The following is an 18236-nucleotide window of genomic DNA, read 5'->3' as shown; positions in this document are numbered from 1 at the left end:
TCACTCAGCACAGGCACTATGCATGAACCGATGCAAACTCTGTCCTTTTGTAGGTGCGTCTTCCCGTTCCAAGTGGCGAACGTCGAATTCAAATACGTATCTAAAAGCTCAAGTCCTATGGTGCTGCCAGCGGCATTTTGAAAGGCTATGCTGCCATACTTGTCAATGCAATCGGTGACAGCAACGAGCACCGCGTCATTATTCGTTTTCAGTTTATCAAAAGTATTCAAGGTTGTAGTGCTTAGTTTTACACCCGTGTAATAAAGGAAAAAAAAATGCAGCGTGGCTGAGAGACAGAACCAGTGACTGGGACCGGAGTTCGAATTAACTTGGAACAATTTTGTTTATAAACATCTCGCAAAGCACGGTGGGATTCCTGCAATGGACGCCGGGGAAATAAGAATGACTTGGGGAGTGGGCCGATAATAGCTATGGCTTTAAAGAGAAACAAACCTGGTACATGGTACACGGCTTTGTAGTCGTTTACATGGTCTCATTTTGCTGGCGAAACTGAAAATGTTTTGTCATTCATAAAGCGTAACGTTGTAAGAGACAAAGACGTAACGAAGAGAACTCAACAGCCACGTGCTTCGCACATTCTTTCAGCTCGTTTCAGCCGTGTTGACATTTTTGCTTTTTATTAAAATATATTTTCCTCATATGTGAGGGCACGCGTATTCTTCAGTATATCAACAAGTTTCCAAAATTACACAATCTTGCGCGGTTCCCAGCAAGAGTGCGTGCAGAAACAAGATGTAAAATACGCCACGTGAAATATTTATGACGCAGAGAACAACGATTTTGTTTGGAAACAAACCATAATTTAAAACGAAGCGATAAAGAAAAAAACAGTGTGTGCATAACAAAACAATTATGTCCCGTTTCACGACAGAGTGGTGTCTTCTTTGTGCCCGGACGACGAGGCCATGCTTATCATAAAAAGCAAAAACATATGCTCAGTATTTACCCCATTGTCCAATAACATGGTTACGATCACATGTAGAATATGCGAGGTCATACGGTTGTGGTATTGATAACACATGACAATCATGATCATTCGGGGATATGAAAAAGAATGAAAAATGAATATGGATCGTATGGGGGTTCTGTATAAGATTTCATATGATCATAGCGAATTATTGGATGTGGGGGGGGGGGGGGGGGTCGTGGGACATACGATTGTTCTTTTTTTTTTAAATTAGGGGTGGATGGGTGCCTCCCTACGATCCCCAAAGCGTCATCTTAACGCAGAGCTGGTGGTCTCGGACGTCAGCCCATCCTCCGCTGATCTTGGGCAGCCTGATGATGCGTGGCCTGATTGGCCGCAGCTGGCGTATGAGCTCGGATCCGAAGCCTTCCTTGGGAATCGCCTGGCGAGCCTTGCGGAGGAGCACCTCTCGGCACTGTTTGGGACGGCGGTGCACGCCACTGCAAGATGCGCGCAAGGGCGCGTGAGAAAAAAAAAAAAATAGCCATCAGAGCGTCGGGCAAAGTTAGCACTGCGCAAAACAGTTATGTGAGGGCAACTTCGTCATTATTAACTTTTAGTTTCTTTTCGTCTTGTTAGGTGTCTGCATTTGACAGTGAAACGTAACCTAATCCTAATCTAACGTGCACTGAAGTGCTGCACTGCTTTTCGTCATCCATATTGGTTTGCGGTGCATACCAAATTTGAATGAATGAATGAAGGATCGGTATATGTTTTCATATGTTTACAAAAAATTTGTTGCAAAACCACCTGGGCCGTTAGCACTGTGGGACCCTTAGCCGTAATGTTAGTTCTCGCAACGTCAATTATTACAAAACATCATTTCTACTCAGGTTTAAAGGTAATGTGAATTCAAATTTTAGGTTCTAATAAAATAAACAAAATTGTTATTCCACACAAGAAAAAAAAAACCAACAAAGGGCAAAAACACAAATAATATTATATACATAATTTGTTCCCTTTCTGTTTTATACCTGATTATGCTTTGTAGTCGCGTATGTATTGTTATTTGTCACCTACTATTATTTTTGCTCTCGAACACTTGCAGCATTTATTACTTTTTTAAAATATGTACTCGTCACCTGTGCTGCACTGTGTATGCGATTTGGGGCTACAGCGACTGTAAAACTGGGATTTGGGTTGTGGGTAGATGGGATGGCTGTGGGTCAGATGAGCAGGAGGTGTTCGTCGTTCGTGAAGGGGCAGGGGCTACAAGGAAAGGATGGGTAAGAACGGAAACGGCATAGTAAGAGTGCAGGCTGTGGTTATAAATGTATTAAATTGTATGACTCATATTAAGTTAAATGGAACAACCACCAATAAGCGGCGAGCCGTAGCTCAGGCGTTTAAACAAGGTACGTGGTGTTCGACGCGTGAGGTGCTCTCTGAATAAAAGAGAACGCCGACCAAGAACTAAAATACATTTCGTGAAAAAAAAAAAATGAAAGGATGTTTCGGCTCTGACACGGGAGCCTTGTTCACAATCCATGGTACACAATCATGTCTCTTCCTTACCAGATGGAATTCCGTCAGACGCAGGATTTCGTGAGGGGCTATTCTGCCTGAGCACATATTGCAAACTGGTGTCAACGCTTCGACGACGTCATTTTCGGAGACGAAACGTCAGTCAGTCTGGTAGTTATTTACACACATAGATAGATAGATAGTTATTTACACACATAGATAGATAGATAGATAGTTATTTACACACATAGATAGATAGATAGATAGATAGATAGTTATTTACACATATAGATAGATAGATAGTTATTTACACACATAGATAGATAGATAGATAGATAGATATTTACACACATAGACAGATAGTTATTTACACACATAGATAGATAGATAGATAGATAGTTATTTACACACATAGATAGATAGATAGATAGATAGTTATTTACACGCATAGATAGATAGATAGTTATTTACACACATAGATAGATAGATAGATAGATAGATAGATAGATAGATAGATAGATAGATAGATAGATAGATCAAATCGGTGATCATTATAGAGGTAAAAAAAGGGGCTATGTACAATGTTTTCATACAATGAGGGGACATCGTTCAGCCATGGTTCAAGGGGCGCGCGCATCACTCACCACTCTCCAATGTGGAAGACCCTGCTGACCCTCAAGCTGACGGTCAGGCTGCCGGCAGGAAGGCACTTGTTCGCCACCGCAGTCAGCGTCAGGTCCCAGTTGTAGTCGTCGTGCATGCAGAACTCCTGCGCATGGGGGAGAAGACAGTGCGGTTGGACTATGTGCCTCCCACTGTTAGTTTTTTTTTTACGCGATAGCGTTAAAAGTCCCGTGTCGCAGAAAATTTGGCGTCGGTGTCCGCGTAGGCGTATTGCGTCGGCGTCCGCGGCCCGAAAAATCATCCCGAACCACCCCCGACCACGCAGGCCCTCCGTGTGGCGCAGAAGTGTTAGTGAACTAATTGAATTTCTCAAAGTAAAACGTGTCAGAAAAATCGTCAAATACGACTTAAACACAACCTACAGACGCGATAGCGTAGGATTGTATTTTTGAATATACGAGAAAACATAATTCTCTTACGCGGAAACTCAACCACACACCCCTTTTCCAGCACTTCTACCATTCGTTCCTTGCAAAAACACCATCCGGATGGCGCTCGCCTCCTCAGCAGCCGCGCGCGGCGGCGAAGTTGGAAGAAAAAGAAAGCTGCAGTTGCCGGGAAGCCTGATAAGCAGTCAGATATTTTTATTGCGATAGCAATTATATGGACACTCAAAAGCAGATTTCTGCCGTCGGCGTCGCCGTCGCCGTCGGCGTCGCCGTCGCCGTGAGGTTCCGTATGACGTCATTTGGAGATGAAATCGTCGCCGCGCGCCGAACGCTGTATGTGCGAGTGAAAGGGCGCGAGGGGCGCGTCTTTCACGGGGAGTGAACGCACGGCGGAGAACAAACGCGCGTTCTGCGCCGTGCTCGCTTAAGGGCTGCAGAAGTAGGCGTCTCTTTTCTCCTTTACAATCACCATATATGTAGAGCAAACGCGCCTTCTTCGGACGCGCGAGAGGCCGTGGGGGAGGGGGAGGGAAGGGAGGTGACGTTTAGCTGCGGCACCAAGTGCCTATTTATATCAGAGGCTCCAGCAACAGTCACCAACGCCGCACGCATTTTGAGCTAACGCGGGCAAAACGCCGATGGCGTCGACAACAGTTCTGCGTGTTGTTGCTACCAAAGCCGCTCACCTTACTTCGTATGACATTGCTGTGTTGCTATCGCATTCATTGCTTCGCCCTTAGGGCGAAACTGTGACATTTTTTTAATGCTATAGCGTCCCACTTTTAAGGCGAAGCTTGAGCGTCCTCCAAATGTTTACTTTATTCAAGTAACCCTTAAGGCCCACTGGTTGAGGGTATTACATAGCGTTTTTGTTCATAGAGGTTCTATCCCCAAGCCGGACTCCTGAACGTCCTATGTTGCTCTGCATGTCTAACAGTCAACAAATTTCGCACTCGAAAGCCAACGCATTATCTCCAGAAAACCAAATGGTCGGTGCGCACTGACGAGTTTAATTTTTGGGTAATTCTATTCACGATTAGTGGAATTCAATAATCGAATGCCGATTGTAAAGAAAAGCTGGCTATAGCCTTACTGAATTTAGAATAAAGATCACGTGAGGTTAATACGTGATCTCTCTCTCTTCACCTGGTTTGAATTAAGGCTACATGAGGCTTAAGGCTGAAACGCACTTGATTTGAATTAAAATTGCAAAATGCAAGAAAAAAAGAAAGGTAAGGAAAGGTTACTTGAAGTGTCGTATACGTGAGCAATTGACAACGACTTCACACTGGAAAGTCACTTAGTATCGAGCAAATACGGGACCTCAAGGCAGCGTTTTGTCAATGTGCGCTTGGAGGGAGAGAGAGAGACTGACGCTGAAGCATGCCCGGATGTCCTTCCACAAGTCGCGTGTCATGATGATGCCGAGATTGTTGGTGCTCTTGTTCCAGGGACGTATTTCCACCTGCGAATGGTGAAACTAATTTAACTACTGGCAGTCACTTGCAGCTGCGCTCAGTTTGAAAACAATGTGTCGCCAGAGTGGAAGCTAGTAGCCGACGTCGCCCAATCAGGAACGTGATAATGGCAATGCACGCGTACCTACGCCGCATGTCTGTCGGCGCCGAATCGTTGTTTGCTCTGTCAGTAATGCAGCATCGCCTGCCAAAGCGCGCATCAAAGTTTTTGCTAAAGCGCAAATATACCTAAATTCAGACCACAACAGAAAATATAAACCAAAAAAACTTTGGCCTACTCGGAAGTCACTGCAGATAAATTAGGTTGTATCTCGAAAGTTATGCTTGACACAGCTTAAACATTACACGAGCCTGGTATACTGAACAGTGCTGAGACGATCACAATAAAACGGATGGGAAAGAGGCAGGTCAACAGTGGCGGGTCAGTGGGCTCCACAAGCTGACGCTCGCGGCCTCGCGTTTTCTGCGATACTGTTTATATACGCAGCTCCACCACAAGAAAACAACGCGTAATCTAACATCATGGCTGGGCAGATTAGGTTGTCATCATGGATGGGTGGATTAGGGTAACACCCTGTCATTGTTTGGATGTTGTCTGCCCCGTAAAGATGACAGTTGCGCGACTAACCTCTGCATACGTTTGCATCCCGTTGGTTTCCGGTGTACATATCGTACACTGCTCCTAATATTCTTTCGGTAGGGACGTGCGAATATTCGAAATTTCGAATACGAATTGAATAGCCTTTGACATTAGCTTCGTGTTCGGTTCAAGAATTAACTATTCAAAGTTGTCGAATATCCGTTTTCGTTCGAATATGACGAATAACAACCCTTATTGGAGTGTACAGGGAGAAAGCCAGGCGACTGTTCCACTGACTCAGCTACGGAATAGCCATGATTTCTGCGCATATATAGGCACCAGTCGCTGAGCAAACGTATGTGGTACCTCACTTCTGCTCAATCATTTCCAGTCATTCAATAAAGACGCCTCGCCTTCACGCAATCCACACAAATTTGTTTTCTTTATTTAGACAAAAACGTTTATCATATGGACAATTCGTTAAACACAGCAGGCTTTGAGCACGAAATACAGGGTCAAAAAACAGGTGAAAAGACACGCAAGCGCGAACTTCCAACTTGTGTCTCTCTCTTCACCTGTTTTTGTCCCCTAGCTTGTGTGCAAAACCTGACGTCATGCATTACCGATACCAACTCGCTCAAACCAGTATCTTACCCTTAAAAACGACTGTGCACTACTCTAGTGTTATACTTTGCTACTTCAGCATCTGGTGACGTGCTGTTTCTGTGTTTCATTACTGCCATTGTCACGGTGCGCGAGGTGCGATCACCGCTCAGTTGTTTCTCATTTACCGGCTTCTCTTTTGACCAAAGTCCCTATGTGAACTATATTACATGTATCAAATAACTTAAATAAGTCTTATTATTCTATTTTGTTTCAATGAAACGACTCCGCGCAACCTTAATAGTTCACTTTGTTTAGGAATGAGAACATATTTAGTATTCGACTCGATATTCGAATGTCATTTTTCTCGAATTTCGTATCCGATTCTAGTCAGAAACTTTTATATTCAGACACACATGCAAAGCAAACTGACTGTATTAGCGGCACTATCTGTCGCAGCAAGGAGCACGCCAAATGACCAGGCAGGACAACAACAACAACAACAACAACAACAACAACAACAACAACAACAACAACAACAACAACAACAACAACAACAACAACAACAACAACAACAACAACAACAACAACAACAACAACAACAACAACAACAACAACTTACGGCGTCAGTGAGTGTCTTTTTGACATTGTAGTCATTGTTTCCCACCATGCAAAGGCACGTGCTTGTACCGCAAAGGCTGCAGAAAAAATTGTTTGGACATTTATGTTATAAACGCTGCCAGCTGGACGTCGGCAACGATATGGCTTTTAAAATGGGAGAGCTCTGGAACACTTTCCCACCAAGCTGTAAAACATCGGGCGTGAAAGGGCACCTAATCTAAAATTTTCCCGTGGAACAAGTTTGCTTTTCATCAATTTTGTTTATGTATATTTATTTAGGCGCCCTAAAGGGCATTACATGGAGGAGTGGGGGCGGAGGGGGTGGGGGGGGGGATACAAATTCATTGTGTCAAATATAGAAACAGCTGAACAAAACAATACAAGACAAAAAAAAAAACGGATTTGAATTGGGTAAAAGGTAAACACCGTGGTATAATGGAAGTTTAACGACACATTCAGAATTTTATTTATAATTAAATCAGGAACACAGAAAAAAAAAACACTGGTTGTTGATGATTATGATGATTTAACGGCATCCTCTTTGAAACAGGGCGGTGACAAAGTCACCTAGCCTGCTTGATTTAATCAGGTATGCTATACTTGTCTTTTTATCTAGCTTTGTTGTATACATCTCCTTAATTTTTCTTCTTCAAAATCTACCTTGTACCGCTACCTATGACTGTAAGAGACCCGGTCGTATCAATCTCGTCTCTGCCTTTTTCCCACCTATACTCTATACTGCTGACCGGTTGATGCTTCCATCCACTTTAAACCCAAGCGCTTCTGGAAGGTGTACGTTACGTACGGTTCTTGCTGGGTGAATTTCTTCGCATTCCATTAGTATGTACCGAGTGGTATCCGGATTTTATTGCGATAGCAATTATATGGACACTCCAAAGCAGATTTCTGCCGTCGGCGTCGCCGTCGCCGTCGCCGTTGCCGTCGCCGTCGCCGTGAGGTTCCGTATGACGTCAATGGAGATGAAATCGTCGCCGCGCGCCACCGAACGCTGTATGTGCGAGTGAAAGGGCGCGAGGGACGCGCGCTTTCACGGGGAGTGAACGCACGGCGGAGAACAAACGCGCGTTCTGTGCCGTGCTCCCTTAAGGGCTGCAGAAGTAGGCGTCTCTTTCCTCCTTTACAATCACCATATATGTAGAGCAAACGCGCCTTCTTCTGACGCACGAAAGGCCGTGGGGGGGGGGGGGGGGGAAGGGAGGCGACGTTTAGCTGCGGCACCAAGTGCCTATTTATATCAAAGGCTCCGGCAACAGTCACCAACGCTGCACGCGTTTTGAGCGAACTCGGGCAAAACGCCGACGGCGTCGACAACAGTTCTGCGTGTTGCCGGCGCTGCTGCATGTCCAAGTTTATACAGCTCATAAAGCTAATATCATTACTCCGTATAGCTCTCTACTAAGTTGCTATCGCAATTGATGCTTCACCTTTCAGGTGAAACTGCGACAACTTTTTTTGCTGCAGCAGACACATGCCTCATCTAGTTCCGAATATTTGGAGCACGCTTAAGCTTCGCCTTTAAGAGTGGAACGCGATAGCATTTAAAGATCCTTGACTGTTTCTCACACTTCCCGGCCACTGCAGCTTATGAACGCTATGCACGAAGGCGCGCTTTCTGGTAGAAACGCGGCCTCTTTCGTGGGCCGGCCTTCTTTTATTGTTTGCACCTTTAATATTTCAGCCTGAGAAGATTTAGCATAAAAGGCATGCGCTGTCGGTGTTTTGTTTCATGACAATTGTTTGTTGGCTGTCACTCTCAAAATTCCGACCTTGTAAAGAATGCAAGACAAAGTGTGAGCAACTTTAATGGTACAATATATTTGGAGGGCCTGCGTGGTTGGGGATGATTTTCTCGGCCGCGGGAGGCATTGCCGACGCCGACGCCGGATTTTCTGCGACACGGGGCAAACGCTATCGCGTTAATATTTGCTCCGGTATGTTTTGGTCCTTACGCAACCAGCTCGAGCCTCAAATAGCAAGGCACTGCCCTTTGTGTTATCGTACAGATGTTCTCTTCTAATTTCTTTCTTCTCATCCTTGTAAATCTCCATGGTCCTTTTTGTTTCCATTCTTTGCATCCGATTCACTGTCTGTTTCTCTCACTTTCTTTCTGATGATTCCTGGTTGTCTGTTTACACTTTCATTTACCCTGTACTTGGTTGCCAACTTTCTTGTCCTCTTTCTCCATTCTGTGGCCACGCATTTCAGGTACAGATACTTGTGCACTTGTGCACTTTAGCCGTCCATTTATTTTCATCCATGCTCCTAAGTCTTTCTTCAAAAATAGCGTAGGTCAGGGGGTATACTCACGCGGGCCTGTTGGCGAGGAGTAACCGGACGGCGTCGATGTAGTCCGGGGCCACGTAGTAGTCTTCCTCGAGCAGCATGATGGGGCCCTCGTGATTGCGCGTGAGGTTCAGGCTCTCCATCACGACGTTGATCTGCGTGTAGTCGTCACGACAGGTTTTGCGCCACAGAGCAACATCACGGGAGGACGTGAATTTGATCATTCAATGCTGGACTGTGGTTCTGGACTTCTGTCTCAAATTGTAATTGGATTACTCACTCGCCTTCAATGTGACGTATGATCGCAATTAATGGCTTTCCGTCATTTCCGTGCATTTACATGTAACGAATTCAATTAAATTGAGTTATTAACCATTGGACAGTACCTTTAATGCGAGGTCACCGTTACCGACGGGGCACAGATAGGAGCGCGTCACGCGGCGTTTACAAACGAACCGCTCTATTGTTGGTCGTCGCTGGCTATAGAAATTTGTGATTTAATTAGTTGAATTCTTATCGACAAAATATCATATGCCCCACAATTTCGCGTCTCCAAGAACCGCATGTGATCATATCAGATCACAGGGGTTTTGATATAAAACGCCATATGACTACATGATATTACATTTTGAGGTGCTGGGACGCATACATTTTTGTTCAACACGGATATTCTGAGCGTATGCCAGCAAGAAAAAAAAAAATAAAATTACCCCCGAGAGCGCTTGCGCCATGTACCTTACCCTTGGGTCACTTTGCCCATGAAAAAGCTGCTTCGATGAAGTTTCTTGGCAGCGGCTCCAGTTCCATAATATTAACCTTCTTCACCAGACGTCTCAGCCTGACTCTCCGTCGACCGCAGTATACGGCTAGCAGGAGGACCTCTAGAAGATCCACCGTACCACTGATTTACGAGTAGGACTTTTTTCAAAACAATCGTAAATATTGCAACCGTTTCACGTAAACTGTAAATTCGTAAGTCAAGTTGGTCCGCTATCTAACAGTTCGGAATCGGTAGCTGAGACCCATTAGTACATTGTTTAGTCAGTTATGTTACTAACTCTATCGCTACCAATTGCAGTTAAGGAGGTAGCAAATGGTGTGACAATAGGTAGTAATTACTACGACATTTTTTTCTTTTTTTTTTTAAAGATTGCCGTTCTTTCTTTCTTATTGCCACGCTAGCAGCGCGTACTGACCTTCCACCACCAGTGATGCTTAATCTGGGTGAACTTGCTCTCCCTGTAGTGGCCATACTGGTCTGGATAATCGGCGTTGTTACACTTTATCTTATGAGCCCTGTAAGAGAGAAAATATAAAGCACACAATGTGAACAACAACAAAACACAGATAGAAGACACAAATATAAAGAGCACGCGACCCTAAAGGAAACCTAAGGTATGGGGTTCGATATTCCAAGCCATACTTTCCTGAATACGGAATCTTTATTCGATTCGGCAACAGGTTTCACTATTCTAACAAACCCACAAAAAAGGCTTTAAATCTTGATATCCGATTATAAGTAAAGAGAGCTTTGATGTTTCCAAAACAAGGCTGTAGGCGGAATTTTCCCGGATAACGCAAAGAAAAAGAAGAAAAAAGGAAAGAAAACCTAACTTAATTGCTGCAGCAGCTGAGGGCACTTACTGTTCGAAATGGATATTCCTCGGACAGTCGTTCGGGTGGACGCCTGGAAACTCGTGGGGGTAAATTTGAGTGGAATAGGGGAAAAATATCTGCATCACCTGCAAAGCGGAAGTGAAAGCCATATTTCTTAATGTCAGCTTTCTAATTTTTTTTTCTGCTGGATGAGCCGTATACAATTTTTTCAGCTCGTTCAGTCAAGTGGCTGCTACCAGTCCTCCCCACCCATCTCCCGTTTCTTTTTCTTTATGAACATCGTAATTCTTCGAGTATATTCGGCGAAATATAGGTGTCTGAATAGTTATTGACGTGATAGTTCAACGGAAACCGGCTAGGTGGAGAGAAGTAATTAAATGGAAAATGAGACATCCACCCAATCGTAGCAATCGTAACACGATTCCTCGAAAGAAAAACTTCGCAGTTGAAGAAAAATTCGTCCTTGTCCGGGACTCGAACCCGGGACCACCGCCTTTCCGGGGCAGCTGCTCTACCATCTGAGCTTCTCTCCACCTAGCGGGTCGCCGCTGAATTATTACGTCAAACACTTGCCCTTGCTTCGAGTTGTCGATGAATTCGACTTCGCCCTGCCATTTGCTAGCCGCCTGGTTAGCTCACATGGTGGAGCGGCTGCCCCGGAAAGGTGGTGGTCCCGGGTTCGAGTCCCGGACCAGGACGAATTTTTATTCAACTGCGAGGCTTTTCTTTCGAGGAGCCGGTATGAGTTTCCTTGGTGAATGTCTCATTTTCCATTTACTTAACTCAATAGTTGATCTGCGGCTCTGCAGGACATCTACAGTAAGGAGGACTCATTGCGCGAATTCTTGAAAGAGCAGCGCTGACGGACGAGACTGCAAGAAAAGACAATAGACAGAGACGGCCCTGACAGCGCTGTCTTTCTATTGCCTGCTTTTCTTGTGGTACGTTCCGTCAGCGCTGCTTCTTCGAGATGATGAATCATGAATCATGAACTCGCACAATTAATGATCCAGGGATCGAGTCCTTTGAAGGAGATCAAGGGACCTCAGCCTGTCAGCGATACCGAGTAAGAAGCTGTTGAACTTCACTGCGCAATGTTCAGTTTCGGCTGTGCAAGTGCTTACTGAGCATGCACAGCAGTGCTGTTAACGTTGTGAGCGAGGCGCCAGGCTTTGTCAATGTAAGCGTTCATTTATTTTAGGGCCTTGTGATCGTTTAACAATGCATGGCGACACTTGGGCGAGTTCGAGAACAATCATTTCAACATATGAAGTAGTGCACGAAAACACCACGTAAAGAAGCAGGATAAGCGGACAGGACAACCGGTTCCGTTTGTCCTGTTGTCGTTGCTCTGTCCGTTTATTCTCCTTCTTTGCGTCGTGTGTCCGCGTGCTTTTTCATACGTTCAAATGAGTGGTCGTTTAAGCGGGACGCCTCCGGCGCTTTACTGTAATAGGTATTTTAAACATGTCAGAACGCCTGTTACCATTTATGGAATACCGTGTTACCAGAGACAATGGCGGAATCGTAAACATGAGAAGCCGCGTTGCTATAGCTCAATCTTGTGGCGCAGTCTAACCAGCGAGCGCACGCACTTATTATTGCAGTGACCAAGCATGTTCTACTTAACCGCTGGTTTAAAAGCACTGGCAGTGGCATAATTCTTAACATCCAGTTCTTTTCTTTCCTTCGACGACAACCACTCAACAGAAAAACGTTCTTATAATTTTTCACGGTGCGATTCCGCTCAACATGAAAGTACAGAAAGGTATTCCCCTTTTAAAGGGTGGGTCGCGTGGCATTGTTGAAAACTGTCAACCAATTTCAATCCTGTTTTCTTTTGCACATTAAAACAGCATTTATTCTTGACAATGACCACCCGCCATGGTGGCATTGCGGCTTTGGCGTTGCGCTGCTAAGGACGAGGTCACGGGATCGAATCCCGGCCGCGGCGGCCGCATTTCTGCGAGGGCGCAATGCGAAAACGCCTGTGTGCCGCGCATTGGGTGCTGGTTAAAGATACCCAGGGGGTCATAATTTGGAGTCCCCCGAGACAGCGTGCGTCATAATCATGTCGTAGTTACAGGACGGAAAACCCCAGGTCTTTAATATGACATGTTTTCATCCCTGTGTGGCTTTCACGTAAGTTACGGCTTCATTTGAGTCATACTAGAACATTTCTCAGACACTATGAATCGGGCTATTGAGCACTTAGTAGTCTGTGCACTGTTCTTCGCCATCACCGAAGTGTTTGATAGTGTTTGCTATAGCCTTCTACTACTTAAACTGTCGTTGTTAAGTTTTTGGGTCCCACTTTTGGCGTTGCTGAGGAAGTTTCTGTCAGACGGACAGCAGATCGTTGATATTGGCCAAGGTCGCAGTAACCTATCATCAATAATGAAAGGTGTACCTCGAGGTTCTATATTCTGTCCCTTATTATTCAACATATTTGCAAGCGATCTTTCTCTGGCTATCTTGGTTCCATTGTTCCAGTATTCCGATAACAGTGTCATATTATCACAATCGATGTATTACTGAGACACGATCTCTGCACTATGGAAAGCATTCCACAGAGCCATGGATGGTTTTTAGGTTAATCTAATTAGTGTAAATATGACTAAAACCGACATCGTTTGTTTTCATAAACCATTGAAAGAGGTCATTCCTGACTGCCCAGTACACCAGGGGTTCCTAAACTTTCTGGCCTTGAGGAACTAGCACATTCGACTAGTATATATTGAACTGATAGTTGTGGAAGTGAAAAATAGGCTTATGACGATCACGTCGCTCGATTCGCGAACATTTGAGCTAACCTTCCTTTGACAGTATGAAAGCTGCGTGCCATTGCTATCGACCGACAGTATATAGGGCAAGGAGGTTAGGAAAATAAATTCTGGAGCGGCAGCTAGCCCTCGTAGATTCTTAATGCAGAGGTGAAGCTAGCGCTTGCCCCTGTACTTCACCCTTGAAAGCGTGCTGAGCTACACGGAGAACAGGCGCAGTTCAACTGCTCTTGATCTGTTATTAGAAGTTTTAGACTAATTGGAAAGTAATGGAATGTTGTTTCGGGCTAAAAAGCTGCTATAGACTGAGTAGTGACACCCTGACCTCCCATACAAGTTGCCAAGACCTTCAAGCATCAAGCATCTACCTAAAACCAGTGACACATGCAGACAGACACATCGAGAAGCATCCGCAGGGCAAAACCGGCCGTGTGAAAGTCATTGCAAGTGAGAGGAAAACGCTTCCTGTTCTCCGTCAAATGCCAACGTTAATCGATTTCCCTGGTAAGATGCCGGCGGCCGTCTTCACCCTGAGGACATTATATCCACTCCAGAAGAGTGTTTTTAAACGTCCTTGATATGGGGCGTACCCTGCAGAAGGTCACCGCCTTTGGCAGGTGGAGCACGTGCGCGTCGTAGTGGTCGTGGCTGAACACGAGCAAGGCGCGCTCGATGCCCCGCACTTCGGACAGGCTGTGCAGCAGGTACTGCAGGTAGCGCCACCTGTTGTGCACCTGCACAACTATCACCGGGTCCGAGGGCTCCAGGGTGGCGCCGAACTTCTCCGCGTGGTGCACCTGCTGCGCTCCCAAATAAATAAATAAATAAATAAATAAATAAATAAATAAATAAATAAATAAATAAATAAATAAATAAATAAATAAATCAATCAATCAATCAAGGAAGGATCTCCTGAATAGATAGAGATAGATAATTTATTTGAAGGAAGGCAGAGAGGTCGGCCCGAGCTAGCATGTTCTAGCCTGCTACGGCCTGTCGATCAGTGAGCTGAATTAAATCGAACTGATGCTATTTTGAAGCTTCGGGATGCGCTAATTTTAAATGCCGCGTGCATACAATACTGGCATTTTGCTGTACTTTGTAGGAATTCTTGCGTGGTAGTACTATATGCGCTAACTCAAACCTCTAATTTTGTGAAGAATATGAAGAAACGGAGACTGAGCATTTGTTTTTGGAATTTGCCTGGCTCATTTTTCATTTTCATTTACATACTCTACCTGCTGAGTCACTGTCAAAAGTATTACTAAGGAGGCCACGGAGCACCTCCTGTGGAGTTGTCTAGTACTGCGCTTATGAAGGTGCTACTACTTGCCAAAAGTTTGGCTACAACCAAACCGTCCACCCGAGTACCATCTGCGAATCAATGGGCCGCACAACAGATTCCTGCTGTACTTCATTGAATATAATTATACATGTACATATAATGTGGTTACAGATCGTTTTATGCCATCAGAGCTAACTTTTGAAAAAAAAAAAGAAGGCTTCCACGCAACATTTCCGGTTCCCCTGCATGGGGTCACGTTAAAGATCCCTTGTGTGTAAAATTAATCCGGAGTCCCCCACTACGGCGTGCCTCATAATCAAATCGTGGTTCTCGCACGTAAAAGCCCAGAATTCTGTTCAAACATTTCGTGTGAGTCACCACCTTATTAGACAGTGTTAGTATTATTGTATTCGCCACAGCAGAGGCTGCCACTTACCTGCCCCTTGTTTAGGTTGAACGCGAAGATCCGCAAATCCTCCACGTTCACCTGAGCGACTGCTGTTCCGTCACCGGCTCAAGCGACACCTGCGCAGACGAGCAACAGAAGACAGACGACACATATTTTCCCGGGTTGTGCTGATACTCGAATAAGAATCGAATTGTCTTTGCTCTTCGATTCATGTGCGGCTAGAGAATTCACTACCGAAATTATGTGAAATTAATCCCTTGTCCACGTGTTGGTAACGTTCACAGAATAGCACAGTTTGCGTGCGGGGAGGGCTAAACATTTATTCCCTATCGCCGTAAAGGTGGTTGTAGCTTACTTTCAGTGTGAATACAAATGGAGTGCCCTGATAAGCACTCGAATATCCCCAGGAGTAGAACGCACCACTCACGAGGTTTTCATCAGTAGTGGTCTTGCTACGAAAGCTTTTGGCGTGATTAGTCGACTCGCACGGATTCACTCTTCGTGGCCTGATGCTTTGCAGGCCCGCGTTATGATCACGCACACAGTAGCCTTAGCTGAAGTTTGTGTTTGTTGTTGCTGTGGCCCCGCTGGAAATGGAGCAAGGTGTGGTAAATGTCATACGTAAAGCTCTTCAGCCGCACTGCAAGGGCAATGACTGTAGCAATATTGACTTACAGGGAAGATGTGGTTAAGCATATCGAAATGCCTTCTGAAGCAGGGCCGCTATGTACTGTGTCGATGCCTTTTTCCATGCTAATGCCTTTTCGCACTTTCCGCGTTCGTGACTGGAAGCGTTCGACGCTGCGCCCTGGGCGGAGCGTCACTCTGACCACCCACGAATGCCAAAAGCACGAAATGTCACACTCAAAGCATACTGGTGGTAGAAAACATTGCAAAACACCATATGCCGCTAGGGAAGCTTTAGAGCATAAATAAACATACATAGGTTGTTATCGTACATGTAGCCAGCCGGCTACGTAAGGCGTACCTACAACGTCCACTTCGATTCAAGCTAAGGTCAAAGCCATTTAAGTTGCAGAAAATGAAAAGTGTGGGGAAGCTATAAGGTCAAAGCCACTTAAGCAGCAGAGGACGAAAATTGTGGGGAAACTCGAATATGCAAAAGTGCATGCCATTTCCCTCGGATGGTGCAAGACAAACAAATGTTGCTCATGGACGTTCACCTGCTGATTAACCGTACCGAGTGCTTGTTAACAATTCCTCTTTCCCTTTCGATCACACCCCCCCCCCTCCTTTCCCCTTTCCAAAACTCATTCACCGCAGCCCTCCAAGGTTAACAAAAAAAGTGAACAAACCTTTAAGCAACAACCACCACTTTATAGCGATGGCACTTGCCAGAGTGCGGAGACAAGTCACCTCAACCTACGCAAGCCATCGTGAAAGTGGCAACCACAAGTGACGCTTTTTACACCTGTTTTGCGCGTACTGCTTCCTCGTCGTTGAAGCCTTCACTTAGCGGGCGGTGACCTCGCCGCAATTAGGGCGAAATGTATTCCTTGCGGTGCAACGGAAAACAGATCATAAGGCGTAACGTCAGAAAGCAACAAACGGGCCACGAGAGACGTCCGCCTAGATGACAACGGAAACCACATGGCACGTATTTCGGCCCTGAGAGAGAGAGAGAGAGAGAGAGAGAGAGAGAGAGATGGCTTGATTACAGCGCGGCACAAAATGGTGCCGTAAGTGCGCGCAGACGCCGTAAGTACGCGCGAAAAGCGTCCCATGTAGTTGCCGCTTTATGCTCTTTCTGCTCGCCTGCTGGAAACCGCCCATTAGATGATTATAGAACTTTCTGTCCACCCCGGCGCACCGTTCTGCTCGTTACCGGTGTGGCTCCGCCGCGCGACCAGTAGTCGCTGATGGTGTAGAACAGGAACACCAGGCAGCAGAGACAGCCAGTGAGCAAGGAGGGCCGCTGCAGCAGACGCAGAAGAATCCTCTTGAACCACCACATCGTTCTTCCGTCCGCGACGCCGCCCGAAGCACGCGCGTTCGAGTGGAACGTTCTTCTTCCTCTTCTTTCTTATGCGATACACCAACAGGAAAGGTCGATCGTAGAACATTCTGCCTCGCCTTCATTTAAGGATTGTTAATCGTATTATTAATTTAATTCTTATATATATATATATATATATATATATATTCTTTTTCTGTGTTATATTATAATGACTGTTTACTGAATCGTTTTGGATTTTACTCGTTTTACTGTATTTCTAAATTTATTCACTTAACACATATGTCAAATCTGCCCCACTCTTGGCCAATCCCCGTGAGTGGGGATTTAATGTCATCATCATCACAGGAGAGAATGTGCTGTTGGAATAGATGACTTGACATTCGTTAAGTGCGGTAACGTGATAAATAGAACATAAATAAAACGAAAAGGTCCGGCACAGCCCATCTCACGATGAACGTCAATGTTAGTGCGATTATCATTGAAGCAATGTAGCGAGACACCATATTGTCGCCGCCGCAGAAACCGCGGTTATGTGTGAGGCATGTACGCGTCCGGGTTCCTCTTTCGTGCTTCCCTCCGAACACCTTGCGGGTTCAGAAAATTCAGAATATTCAGAAAAGCATTTCTGAGCGGGTTCGATTCCTTCCAGCACCGAAGAAATTCTTAATGTTTTTTTTTTTTTTTGTCGTTGAAGAGTAACTTCGCAGGACTCTCAATAAAGTTGTTCAGTCAATCAATGCAGAGTAGTACATACTCAGCGACCCAAGTTGGCGTCAAAGAAGTTCATTGAAGAGCCGCGCGTACCCAGTGACACATACCCAGTGAGCCAGCGACCCATGTGGGTCCAACGGTTAGTTTCGAAACCCGTTTCCTCAGCCCAGCAGCCCGATGTTGTACCCATGAGATCGTGAACTTTACAGTGACCCAATTTTGTGGGGAAATGGTTATATGTTAAATAGAAAGTCCCCTGAAAGTGCGTGCAGTTCCCAAAGGATGTTAATCGCATTAATAAAATAATTAAAAAAAATTGTCCGTATCACTAAGTATAACGGG

At 45.3% G+C, this 18236-nt stretch overlaps 1 protein-coding gene across 1 annotated transcript; it reads right to left on the bottom strand.

Moving 5' to 3' along the window:
- Positions 1-345: 345 nt before the first annotated feature.
- On the bottom strand, positions 346-17180 carry LOC119466624 (alpha-1,6-mannosyl-glycoprotein 2-beta-N-acetylglucosaminyltransferase). Its single transcript, XM_037727143.2, has 11 exons — positions 17052-17180; positions 15747-15792; positions 15233-15309; positions 14102-14311; positions 10756-10853; positions 10308-10407; positions 9136-9266; positions 6809-6884; positions 4901-4990; positions 3097-3221; positions 346-1428 (listed from the first exon to the last, which is right to left on the bottom strand). Exons 1-11 carry the CDS (start codon positions 17178-17180, stop codon positions 1221-1223), a joined length of 1290 nt encoding a protein of 429 aa, XP_037583071.1. The 3' UTR covers positions 346-1220.
- Positions 17181-18236: the final 1056 nt, after the last annotated feature.

This window comes from Dermacentor silvarum, chromosome 10 (genome assembly GCF_013339745.2).
Source record: "Dermacentor silvarum isolate Dsil-2018 chromosome 10, BIME_Dsil_1.4, whole genome shotgun sequence".
Classification (NCBI taxonomy): Eukaryota; Metazoa; Arthropoda; class Arachnida; order Ixodida; family Ixodidae; genus Dermacentor; species Dermacentor silvarum.
Note: the sequence above shows the minus strand (reverse complement) of the source record. Positions and strands in the feature narration are given on the sequence as shown.

Bases quoted from the DNA above. Each gene is read 5' to 3' on its own strand.
- LOC119466624 (XM_037727143.2), bottom strand. From the start codon at position 17,180: ATGTGGTGGTTCAAGAGGATTCTTCTGCGTCTGCTGCAGCGGCCCTCC. The intron at 9,267-10,307 runs GTCAGTACGCGC...GACTACACGCAG, and splicing joins AGCATCACTGGTGGTGGAAG to ATCAACGTCGTGATGGAGAG. The intron at 6,885-9,135 runs GTGAGTATACCC...TTTTTTCTGCAG, and splicing joins CTCCTCGCCAACAGGCCCGC to CCTTTGCGGTACAAGCACGT.